Raw genomic sequence first — 12,693 nt, 5'->3', positions numbered from 1 at the left:
TGGGCAGGACCATGGAGCCTCTCTAAAATTCTCATACTCACATGCCCCAGTGAAGTCTTGAACACATTTGTCTATGCAGCAGAGCAAGCTTCTCTTTACAAAGAAGGAAAGGCAAGACTCAGGGATAGAAGGAAAATGGAAATCCTGAAGCTTTCCAGGGCAAATGTGGGCAAAAGGGGAAAATTTTTAAGCGAACAAAAAGTCTCTTCCTATTCTAGAAGACATGCAGCTTAGGATCCTGCCTCCGCAAAGGATGACAAAACACAGGTCAGCATCAGATGAGAGAACAGGTCAAAAAGCTGATCTCATTATTGAGAAAAAAGTATTAACTACATTCCCCATTTCAGCTTGAATGTCTTGGAAAGCCCACCTAGAGCTTAGTCAAAGGAAAAGAGTGAAAAAAAGCAAAAAAATGACTGTGACAATAGATCTGCCCTTCTATATGTTTGAGTCTCATACTAAAATCCTTTTTTGGACAAGGTAGTTGTACTGGGTTTGGCTGGGATGCACTTAATTTTCTTCATAGCAGCCCATATGGTGCTGTGTTATAGACTGGTGACAAAACAGTGCTGATGTTCCAGCTGCCGCTGAACGGCACTTGCGCAGCATCAAGGCCTTCTCTGTTTCTCACTCTGCCCCCCACAGAAAGTAGGCAGGGGGTGGGCAAGAGTTTGGGAAGGGACACAGCTGGGACAGCTGACCCAAACCGACCAAAGAGATTTTCCATACAATATAACATCATGCTCAGCAATAACATTGAGGAGGAGTTTTTCCAAAGTAGCTGGTGCTTGGGTTTGGGGTTTGGTTTTTTTTTCTGCTTTTGCCCTCCCAATTTGTTCCCCCATCTTGCTGGGTGGGAGATTACCTACCAGCCAGGGTCAACGCACCACAGTGATGCGGATCAACTTGTAAAGTGGTAGTTCAACCTCATTCTGGCTCTAAAAATAATGCCATTTCTACTAGACATCATCTTTGTATCTGATACTTTCTGCAGTATATGTGATTTGAGAAAGTACCATGAAACTCTGATTTATACACTCAGCACTTTTGTCCTTTACACCAGTGTTGTTTACACACATACTTCAGCACACACACACACACTCCTGAAAAGGCAAATGGTGTTCCCCCACTGCATAAATCTTGTTCATATGTGAGAAAAATAACCTATACACAATGGAAAGCTGTAGAAAGAAAAGCAAATTCCTCTCAGATTAGGGTCACTATACAGGAAAGCTAGTCTAAAATTATGTACCAAGAGTTTTAAGGCCATTACACAAACATAAGGAACCAACTCAAATAAATGCTGGTGTGTATATCCATATTTTTTATGTCATTAGTGGGACTGGGACCACTTCCCAGGACTTTTGGCCAAGCAAGGTCAGCTTCCTCCAGATTCAACTTTTTCAAGTGAGGAATCTCAGATACAGAAGCAAGTTTCAGCTATATGCCTTCATAACCAACACAGAACACATATTGCTTTGCTCATACCTACAGCTCAGTTAGAAAACAAAGCCTGAGAAACATTTATAGACTGCAATGTCCTCTTGACCTTTATTCCAATTCCCTATAAACGTACAGACCTTTCCCAAAGATACCCACCCAAGATTTGGGATGCCGCCACTGAGACGGACTGCATGACACCACTATCCTCACTACATGCTAACATCACCTCTGCATGCCTCAGAGCTACAGCAGCTTCTTTTCATAAGACGGACACTACAAAAGCAGATGGGAAAGCTCATAGAAGAGAAACAATACCCACTGTTTCACAGAGGCAAGGCAGGAGGCCTTTGAAAACGTAGCTTGCACAATCATCCAGCACCATTCACTGGTCACTTGCCTGAGGGGTGATGCCACACCAGAAGTTAGAGTAGAGAGAGCGAGACTCGAGCATTGGTGCCACCAACGTCTTGTTTTCTGCTATCATCAGGTTCAGGGTTTGTGGGTTGGTCAGTAAATTATCTGCATCAATAAACTAGAGAAGGAAGAGGGAAAGAAAAAGAAATTTGTTATTAGATTAAACTATATGCTTCTCCTGACACTTTATTGGGAACAAGGCAGCCAGAAGCATGGGGTATTGGCAAAAACCACAGAGCTGGTGGTTTTGATGCCACAGGACACATGGCTGCTATGGGTGAATGCCAGGGGGCTCACCCCTGCACCATAGCTATAGGATGGGAAAAGACGCAGAGCTTCCCTCCGACTCCAGAGCACATTACTCCAGCACAGGGGGCAAGGGAGCTGTGAGGGAAAATAACATTGCTGAAAATTCAGGGCAGGTTTATTCTTTGAAGAGGATCGAAAAGAACTCTTAAAAACTGGCCTCACCCTCACCTTGTTCATAGGCTGGGAATGCCAGAATTAACCGCTGCTGTAGTGACCAAAGGCACACGTCTTTCCACAACTGTTCTACATAACTATTTCCCTCACATTTCATGAATAAAAGGTGGGGTTTCAATCTGGGGGGACCCTTGCAGGCACCTACCCACCACTAGGACTATATTCAGTCCTGATGCCTGTGGAGAAAGCCTTGGGCTTACCCAAGGACTTATCTCTCTAGTTGCAAAGATGCTTGCTCGTCAGACCAAGTAACAACACAGCATCTCACTGCACAGAGCTTTGCCTTTAGATGGAAAAGAAACATTTTGGCAGCCCCAGGTATCAGAGTGACTACCTGAAAGGCTTTTGCCTGAGGACAGCTAATAAATCAAACCTTGTATTTACCAGGATGTAGTCTGACCACTTCTCTCGTGCAGCACGCAGGGCAGCCTGTCGGAGTTTCATCACATGAGTGAATCGGGAGCTTGGCCAATGTTTTGGCCCAATTTCTTCTGGGTAAGACCTAGCAAAGAAAAAAAAAAAGTGACTGCAACCCCTGCCTGGGCGCTATTACACTAGTCAAAAGAAAAAAAAAAAAAGAAAAAAAAAGAGAAAGAGCTCCCTTGCTGCCTTCTTTCCCAAAGAAAAACAGTGTTAGAGTCACCTCAGGTAACCCAGGAGAGGTTTTGAGGGAGAACGATTCCAAGTTTCGTGCTGGCATGTGTACACAGGGCACTGGAGAACAAGCAGCGCTGCAGCATTTCCTGCCGACCAAGCAGCCACGAGCAAAATAGCACTATCAAAACCAGGAGTTTCTTCTGCAGCAGCAGGCCCTCACCTGACGTAAGCAGAGGTCATCCCACCAAAACGAACTGAAGCTGAGTTACCTCATCTGACCCTCTGGTAGAAAGTCATCTGTCCTCTGCTAGGCTTTTAAGTTCAAGACTCTAAATACAGCTTCCTTAAGCCCAGTAGAATCAACAAAACTCAGGATGTGAAGATGAACGCAGTCTGGATACCCTCGGGGTCTGGACATTATTAGTAACTGTTAACACATCCTGATAACAGCTCTTAAATCTACAAACACCCAACACTCAACCCCACGAGCCCAACCATGTGAGCGAAGTTATGCCCATGTCTCTGTTTTCAGGACCAGGTCCAAAAGCAAACGCTTTGCTACAAAGATGGAAGGAAACTTAGGGACAGATCCCTTTGTGGAATAAAAATTCAGGACTTTGAAACACTGCCAGCATAAGCCAGTGAAGGAGCTAAGAATTTAAGAAACTTTTGTAAAAAGTTAAAAAAAGCCACATTTAACAGAATTAAGAAAACTCAATTCCAATGAAAGGATTAAAAAAGTCAGTAAAATAAGCATTCCCTGCGGGTTTGTACCACGAATGCCCCACCACTGCACCGAGGACCTTGAAAGTAAAACCAAGCTTGAAGAAAGGGGAAACTGATGTACTTTCCCTGATGGATGAAATAGAAAACAGAACACAGCAAGGAACAACTGATCTTAAAAAATAAATAAATAAATAAAATAAAGCAGTAAAACCCCAACGTTTCATAACACCTTATTTCAAAACAATGATCCCTGCAAGTTGTGCAAAAGCATAATATACTGAACTAAATCTAGTTCTCTGGCTCAGAACTTACTGAATACTTGATGTCTTGGACAGAACTTTCATAGACACGACAGGAATGGGATATGATGTCTCTGCTTCCTTGCAAATGAAGAATGACAGTTTTCATTCCCTGTAGCTTTTGATGTGATTTGTTTACCATGCAAAAAAAGCAGCTGCAGATGATAAATAACTAAACGGAAAATGCTTTCTTCTCCAAAGCTCTACGTGAGTTGCTTCACTGAAGTCAGAGACCTTTTTATGGGCTCCATAAGAACACAATTTTAATGGAACAGACCCCGCAAAAAAAAAAAAAAAAAAAATCCGTATTTTAATGCTTGGTCATTTAGTATATCTCCTGATTTGAAAAGAGAAAACCTAGAAAATTTGACATATACACCAAACCGCTTCAGTCAGCCCCTCACTGCAGTACTCACTGGGGGTCTTCCATCGGCCTCCACTCCACATCGTGGTAGAGGTTCTGCACATTCTTCAGCCATTCTCTAAGGATCGCTGTGGTGTTATCAACATTGTGGTCTGTGGCTGCCCTGGGAAAACGAGAGCACAAATGAAGCCTGTTAACACACGATTTAGGGTCTTTGCCCTTCCCCAGCTGGTAAATGAGTCAAATGGAGGAAGAACCTATTTCTTACAGGTACATGCCTGGCAGAACTCAGGGGAGCTCTACAGACGTGCAAGTTCTTGCTAAGGCACACAGCAGAGCCCCACTTCCCTGCAAAGACAGAGCACCCCCGTGATGCAGGCGTCCTTTCACACTACTCCCCTCTTTGCTGATCTCCTCCTGCCTCACAGGAATCACAGCAGCTTTTCCATCAAGCGGATACAGGACTGAACTCTTCTGTTCAGCTCATCTACTCGAAAAGACCAGTCAGGCCATCTCAAGATGAATGGCCCAAGGTAAGCCAACTGCAACAGTCCTATCTCTAGAAGCACCAGGATTTTGCTCTGCTCGCCATATCATCCTGCAAACCCACCATTTAAGCTGCACATCCCGGCTGGTAGCACTCATACACCGCTGCCTCATCCTGTGGCCCAGGAATCCCTTCTGTCAACCTGCAATTAGCAGAGCCCCTCGCAACCGCCCCACGTATGCCCAAGCTGAGCACAGTGGTGGCAGAGGACAGCAGGGATGCTCGACGCACAGCATGATCAGCATCACACCTCCTTTAGCCAGCAAGCGGCGAGGCTGAGGCTCTGAGAGAGGCAGCTCGCTGTCTTGCTGTTTCCTGACGCAGAGGTTACAAGTTTGTGAAAGCACACCGAGGAGCTTTGTGCAGATGCTCTGCTCTGTGAAAACACTGCAATAGCACTTGGTCTCAAACAGCGGGGTGGGAGAAACCCGCCTGCTTCCTATATGGCCTCTGTCATCCTCCCTGAAAGCAGCATCTGAAGCATGTTTTCTCCTCGGGGTTGAGTGGCATTGCTGCACAAATGGGAACACGAGGCAGAGATCCATGTCTCTGACAGTAATCACACGGAAACGCTCCCAAAGGAGCCATAAGCTCATCTCTGCCTGGGATCCTCAAGCCTTCGGGTTACAAGGCGAATGAGCCAAGTCACATCCCAGCTGCTCCTTTCCAGCACGCGTTTCCCTGGGACCGGGGCTTTCGAACACCTGGCCGCTCACGTGGTCAAGGCAGATCCCACAGCAAATTCCCTTAAGTCAAAGGGCCGCTTCGTTTTTCCTGGCCAGAAGGCAGGAAAGCCCAGCCCCATGGCAGGACACAGCTTGTGCAGCCACAGCTCCGCAAGCTCCGCTGAGAATTTACAACCCCTTTATACTCCTCTGGAAGTATCAACATTCCCAAAAGGTCCCATGGAGAGATAGCAAAGATGGTGTGAAACATCGTTGAGAGATATTAGTTGTTTAGCTTAAATAAATAAATTTTAATTAGAATAAATCACTTAGGTTTATAATATGGTGTGATTTACGCTGTTTGCCTAGCTTCACTTAGCATGAGTGGCTAGATTTGCTGAAGACTTTAGGCCATGATAGAGTTAATTTTCTTTGAACTTTCCTAGCAGCTGCTACAGTGTTGAGTTTAGTCTTTTAGTATGAGGAAAATGTGGACAACACACTGACACACTGATGTTTTGTTGGTTTTTTTGGGTTTTTGTTGTTTTTTTTTTTTTTTTTCTAAGTCTGGGACTTTTCAGTTCCCCATGTTCTGCCAGTAAGCCCAAGTGCACAAGAAGCATAAACCAAAAGATAAGGAGACCATAACCATCAGCAAAGACTGCAAATCAACAAGAGAAGAGACCAGTCAACAGCCTGCCTGGACACAGAAAAAGAATCCAAGATGTCAGAAGACCTCAGACCAAAGATCACCATTGGACAAGAAGACACATGAAGTGCACAAGCAAATTTATAGATAGCAAGGGTATAATTGCCCAGGAATTTCTTTGTTTGAAGTCCCTCTCTGGAGGCACCCAAGCCAGCTGGCCCTGCTACTGTACCTTTCAATTAAATTATTTATTTTTTTTAAAAAAGTCAACACAGGAACTCTGCTGCAGGAAACCTAGCATCGAACCTGAAGAAGAAGAGAGCACACCTGGGGGTGAGATGGTGTATGTGTGTGTGAAGAGGCAGAAGGGGCACCCGTGGGCTCCCTAGAGTTGCCCACTGCAAGGGGATCCCAGTATGAGCAGTTAAAGACTTGGGTGGTGTGTCCAACTCCTTGAATGATGTGTGGATGCTTGGGCAGTAGCTTCTCCTTTGACAACATGTGGAAGGTGGTAGAAGTTCATGCCAAGCCCCCATCAACTACTATAAACTGCCTATTTTGTCCTCCAGCTCGAGAGACCCAAAACGCACCTCCCACAGCATCCTCCACCCTACTTGAAGACAGGGATACCTGTAGTTAGTGGAAAGCACACAGAAGGGACAAAGAGGGCACACACCAAACCCCAGAGCTACTCCAAGCTATTTCAGGTAAATACCTCCGAGTCATCATATGATCCTCCAGATGAGAATCAGGGCATGAACCCTTTCTATTTCATGAAATAAGAAGATACCATTCCCACGGGGTTTAAATTAAAATAAATAACTAAAAATTAATTTGCTTTAAATTAAAAATAAATCAAGAATTCAGATTTTAAGTTTATTCATAATCAGAAGAACACAGGATGGGAAGTTTATTTGTTGAATTCTTGTTTATTAAAACAATAAATAATGAAAGTTCAGCAAGTGAATAGAGACCAGTTTCTTTGCTATTAACTGCTCTTCTATGACCGAGCAAGGATGGGTTTAGTCATAACTTCAGGGTTTGCTTTTGACCAAGACCCCAGGTGAGACTGCCCTGTAGGCCTAGTTTGCAAGAATGTTTAACTGGACTAAAACAGTCATAGTGCCAACTTGGTAAGTTGACTAAGTCAAACTTGCTCCGTGTATTTTATGGATTGCTGCTCACCCACTCAAGCCCTGTTTTAGCACGCTTGCTCGGCTGCCCCACAGCCACAGCACATCTCACTAGTCTTGTCTGCTTTCCTCCCACACTCCAGCTGCACAGTCTGTGGAAAACAGCTCCAAAATTCCTAAAACACCAGAAAACTGTGAAAAGGGCTTTATGTTCATGGTCATCACTGGAATTGCAGTGGCACCGAGAAGCTCTTGCTATATATATGGGGTCACAACAACCCCATTCAGCAATACAAGCTTGGGGCAGAGCGGCTGGAGAGCTGCCCAGCAGAAAAGGACATGGGGTGTTGGTCAACTGTCAGCTGAACATGAGCCAGCAGTGTGCCCAGGTAGCCAAGACGACCAACAGCATCCTGGCCTGTATCAGGAACAGCGTTGTGAGTAGGACTTAGGAGGTGATCGTCCCCCTGTATTGGGCACTGGTGAGGCCCCACCTCGAGTGCTGTGTCCAGTTTTGGGCCCCCTACCACAAAAAAAAGACATTGAGGTTCTGGAGCAGGTCCAGAGAAGGGCAACGAAGCTGGTGAGGGGTCTGGAACACAAGTCTTATGAGGAGAGGCTGAGGAAGCTGGGGTTGTTCAGCCTGGAGAAAGAGAGGCTGAGGGGAGACCTTCTCGCTCTCTACAACTACCTGAAAGTAGGGTGTAGAGAGGCAGGGGTCGGTCTCTTCTCCCAAGTCACAGGCAACAGGACAAGAAGAAATGGCCTCAAGTTGTGCCAGGGGAGGTTCAGATTGGATATTAAGAAAAATGTTTACACTGAAAGGGTTATTAAGCATTGGAATGGGCTGCCCAGGGAAGTGGTTGAGGCACCATCCCTGGAGGTATTCAAAAGATGGGTTGACATAGTGCTTAGTGACATGGTTTAGTGATGGTTTTTATCAGAGTTACGTTGATGGTTGGACTAGATGATCTTAAAGGTCCCTTCCAACCTGGACAATTCTATGATTCTATATAGTGGGACCACACTGCTATTAGGCATCACACAAATCAAGCGAAGATGATGGTGGCCTGAAGAATGTCAGAGTCCCCCTTACACCACACTCATCGTCAGGTCCAGACTAGTCTTAAGGAACTTGCAAACCCTAAAGTAAGCACACAACTCCCACAGAGTCAGGTCTGTGTGCCTGTTTCCCTCGGCAAGCCTCATCCCAATCCTTCTAACCTCACGTAAGATCAATGGGGACATGGGACATGTGGAGGGGTTTGCTACTGTCTGAGAAAGGAAAGGGGAAGCTTCAGCTGTGTGCATGTCAAGTTAGTCTTGGTGTTATGCTGGCTGCTCCCGTTTTTCAGGCCAGGAAATTCTTCTCTGTTCAGCTTTGCACACACACAAGCCCAAAATGTATTAGTAGGGAAACTTTGCAGGAATGCACAATGGAAACCTGAAGTTCATAAATGAAACATGATTTCCTTGACAAAAAAAAGTAAAAACAGTCATTCAACCTCTGAGAAACTTATTAACATGGTAGAAGGCTGTTTCCTCAATTGCTCAGAGTTGCTTCATGAAACCCAAAACTTTGACTAGCAGAAGAAACCTTAAAGTTGAAAGACAGTGGTTGACAGAGTTACTGCAGCTCTGCCCTCAAAAGCTAGCTGCCCTTCTTTGCTTTCCAGACAAGACAAGGGGGCTTGAAGGATGCTTTTCCTGTTATGCCTTTGTCTCCAGTTCCTTTAAGGTCAGACCATGCAAGTTTTACTGTGTGGACACAGCACACCAAAGACTATTACTACCTGATCTTGCCCTGTGCTAACGGCTGCCTCGGGAAAGAGTCTCCTAACAGTCAGTCAGCCCCCCTCCACATCTGTCGTTCTCCATCCTGCTCCTGGGCAGGGCAGCATGCCTACACAGTTCACCCCAGAAGGCCCCAACAGCTAACATCCCTCCAGATAAAAAAAAGTGAGACACGTGAATAGGAACCTGGAGGAATCTCTAGATCTACTCACAGGAAACTGCCAGAAGAAAATGACATTTTACTGCCCAGGCTGTAATGGTGTTATGTAGAAGGTAAAGTCACATCCCAGAAGACAGTTAAGACAACATTGATGAGACAAAGCTCTGGCACAAAGAAAGGACTGCTGTCTCCAGGACTACCCACCCAGCAGCATTTCTAAGCCCAGAAGTTCTCAAAGGCAATAAAGTTTGTCACACCCTGGATGAAACATGCCCCTATGACTAGCAATTTGGCAAACCTTTGTTTTTCCAGCTTTAAGCCTAAAAAAAAAAAAAACAAACCCACACCAAAACCAAACAAACAAAAAAAAAAAACCAAACAAACCCCACAACCCAAGCCATTCCCAAAAGCAGTTATCACTATTAGTTTCAGAACAATTCACATTTAAGATCAAACAAAATCAGCACTATACTGCTATTGTAATATCTGAACCAGACCACTTATCCCCCCAGAAAAAAAAAAAAACCAGCAGCTATGGGCTTTGCAATACCACTCTGTGGAAAAACAGGCACAGACTGTTGGTTTGGTCTTTTTTTTTTTTTTTCCTTTTTTTTTTTTAAACGACAATCCCTGCATAAGAAAAACAGGCAAATAAAAATGTGAGCAGGACTTCCCACTGGCAACAAGAGCTCCTCAGGCCATAAGAGGCACATCAGGATATTCCCCATTATAAGCACTTCTTTAACAGACAGTTTAGAGGACTTCAAGAAGCTGAGTACACACTTAAACCCTCAGTGCTCTAACTCAAATGGTTAGGCCACTTGGACCCTGTTCTTTCTTAATCCCTTTTTTTTTTCCTTCTTCAAGATGCTAAGGCCATCTCTGCTGCAGATCTCACCACCACCACTGCTGGTCTGTTGCCCATGGTGCACATCTCCCCAGTTCTGGAAAACTGGCTGTCCTTTCCCTGGGTGATGACGGTCAGGAAGGGTTGAGACACACAGATCAGCCAACATTGCACCGTGTCTGGTACAGTGAGACAAGGCCACGGGATGAAACTGTTCATGTGATAAACAGGGTAAGGGGGCATCACGTGGAAGACACTGTGCTGGTGGTGTCCTGTGCTGGCTCCTCTTGGAAAAGGCCTACAGTAGGAGAGGTAAAGCAGAACCTCCAATACCTGCAGAAAAGCAATTTCAGTCTACCCAAACTTCTCCTACAACAGTGCTAGTGGAGAGCGGCAGCACAGGCCAACATGTCTTCTCTCATGTCCTGCAAGTAGGTTTGATAGTGAAATCATGTCAGATAAGAGATGTTATCACCTCTCACCTGTCCTGGAAGTGTTTTTACTACAACCTCTGATCCTTACTGGCCAATGGTATGCACCTGGTACAGTAAGGAGAGTGGATCACCTCAATCCTGCTCCACTTAGCTCACCAAGAACACAGCTTAGGAGACACATGGCCCTTAGTCTAAGGCAGTGCCTAGATTTTTGGGGGGTATTTTTTAAAAACAGGTTGGTGAATACAGTACTATTATTTGAGTTTGAGACTATCAGTATTATTTTTGGCCTGGCACTGGGTTCAAATCACTTTGAGTGGATCAGCTTGAAACATTTGTGCAGTCAAGACTAAGCAGGAGCTACAAGATGTGTTAAGTGCAAGGCCACAGGATGAAGAAAAATGAGCTGGCTGGCAAGGCAATTCTTAGTCGTCTTTCTCCAACATCTCATCTTCATGGCGCTCTGCTGGATTTGCTCACACTTCTTAATATCTTTCTTCACCAAGGTGGTATTCCAGATGTAATAGAAAAAGTGCCAAGCAAAAGAGGCATAACCCCTCACCTTGATCTTCTGGCTTAGTTCTGTTCATGCTGCCCAGGACACAGTTGACCTTTGCTACCAGGGCACACCACTGGTTCACATTCAGGTTGCTCTCCACCATAGGCCCACAGAACCCCTGAGGCCTTTTCAGCAGAGCTTTTCCCCAGCCTGCATCACTGCAAAGACTTCTTCCTTGCCAGATGCAGGACCTGATGAAGTTCAAGAGATTCCCTGCAAGCAGTTCTCAACTCCAAGCCAACACTCTGCCTGCAACTAGTAATGAACTGGGGGAGAAGACTTAAACAACAGGTTTCTCTCAAACGGGACAGGTTACATCAATGACATTTGCATTAAAAAGGAGGCAACTTAATGTTATTTGAGCTGATTAACAATGTCTAGGATTTAATTAAAAAGAAAAGAAAACAAAACAGGTCTTCTGCAAGACTTACAACCTAAAGTCTTTGCAACACAATCAGGAAAGACTGGTGAAGTGACAAGGAAAAAAATATATAAATTCCTGCCACTCATTTCAGAAAAGAAAGTTTAATAAATTAAATTGGAATAGACCTCCAGATAGAGGAACAGACACTCCTATTCCAGTAACATGGCAGCTTTTTCCACCCAGATTTAAATCCATTTCCAATAAATAGAAGTTAAATTTTAGAAGTTCGAGTGAGAATGTTCATATAGGGGCTTATGTCGGCATAACTATAACCACTTCAATATTTACTTTGGCTTTAACCAGTAGTCTTACCACAGACACAAGCCCTCATTTTCCTGCTCAGCAAAGTACCCCCTCCCAAAAAAACTCAACTACCTTGAATAGTGGAAAAGTAAGCACAACATTAAGCGCCTACTGTTTTAATTAAGTAACATGCGAGTAGCAGCATACAAAGAAAACTACTCCTTTTACAGACTGCTCATATTTTTAGCCCGATAACATCTCCTCAAACGATGTTTGCAAGACGGAGTTAAATTAGGCTTTGATGGTTATCCTCTTTTTGTACCCAAGAAAAAAAAAAAGTAAAATAAAGTCACCCTTTTTCACTTCACATCCCAGTCTGCTCTCCCAAGTTATTTACAGTTTATTTACCTCAGGCACTGGGTCAGAGCAGAAAATTTTCACCTTCGCCATCTGTATAGGAAAAGTACTACAAGACAAAATCAACACTGTGTGTCTCTGGCTTGTCAGAGTACAGGTCACATTGCAACACAAGTTGTGGGAAACTCTACAGCCAGGGCCCTGCAGTAGTTTTCCTACCGAATTTAACATTTACCAACTCTTCCCTTCGGCAAACAGGTAGGGCAGGAGGACTTCGAACAGGGATAAATACCTCACATTCAAGAAGTATATACTGCAAAGCAGAGTCAGAACTGGAGGCACTTTCCAAAAACTACAGCTATAAGGAGGATCCTTCCCCTTTCTGTCAGCATTTCAAAGAATGTAGGGCTTGCGGGGGAGAGGGGGGTTGGGTTCTGCCTTTACTGCTATGAAAGCCAAACTCAAACATACCCAGGTTCAACTGGGCCATTCCCATTGCCCTTCCAAGAACATACCACAGATGACAATGGTTCAGGATGCTGCTGATGGTTGGGA

The 12,693-nt window shown here is 44.6% G+C and overlaps 1 protein-coding gene across 1 annotated transcript in view; it reads right to left on the bottom strand.

Annotated features, from left to right (window-relative positions):
- The window catches only part of COLGALT2 (collagen beta(1-O)galactosyltransferase 2), a 58,890-nt gene that overhangs the window by 15,839 nt on the left and 30,358 nt on the right, over positions 1-12,693 (bottom strand). Inside the window, exons 2-4 of the mRNA XM_074151801.1 lie at positions 4,379-4,489; positions 2,725-2,842; positions 1,841-1,975 (exon numbers count right to left, since the gene is read on the bottom strand). Coding sequence (XP_074007902.1) covers positions 1,841-1,975; positions 2,725-2,842; positions 4,379-4,489 — 364 coding nt within the window. The remainder of the gene's footprint in view (positions 1-1,840; positions 1,976-2,724; positions 2,843-4,378; positions 4,490-12,693) is intronic.

Source organism: Numenius arquata, chromosome 8 (genome assembly GCF_964106895.1).
Source record: "Numenius arquata chromosome 8, bNumArq3.hap1.1, whole genome shotgun sequence".
Lineage (NCBI taxonomy): Eukaryota > Metazoa > Chordata > Aves > Charadriiformes > Scolopacidae > Numenius > Numenius arquata.
Note: the sequence above shows the minus strand (reverse complement) of the source record. Positions and strands in the feature narration are given on the sequence as shown.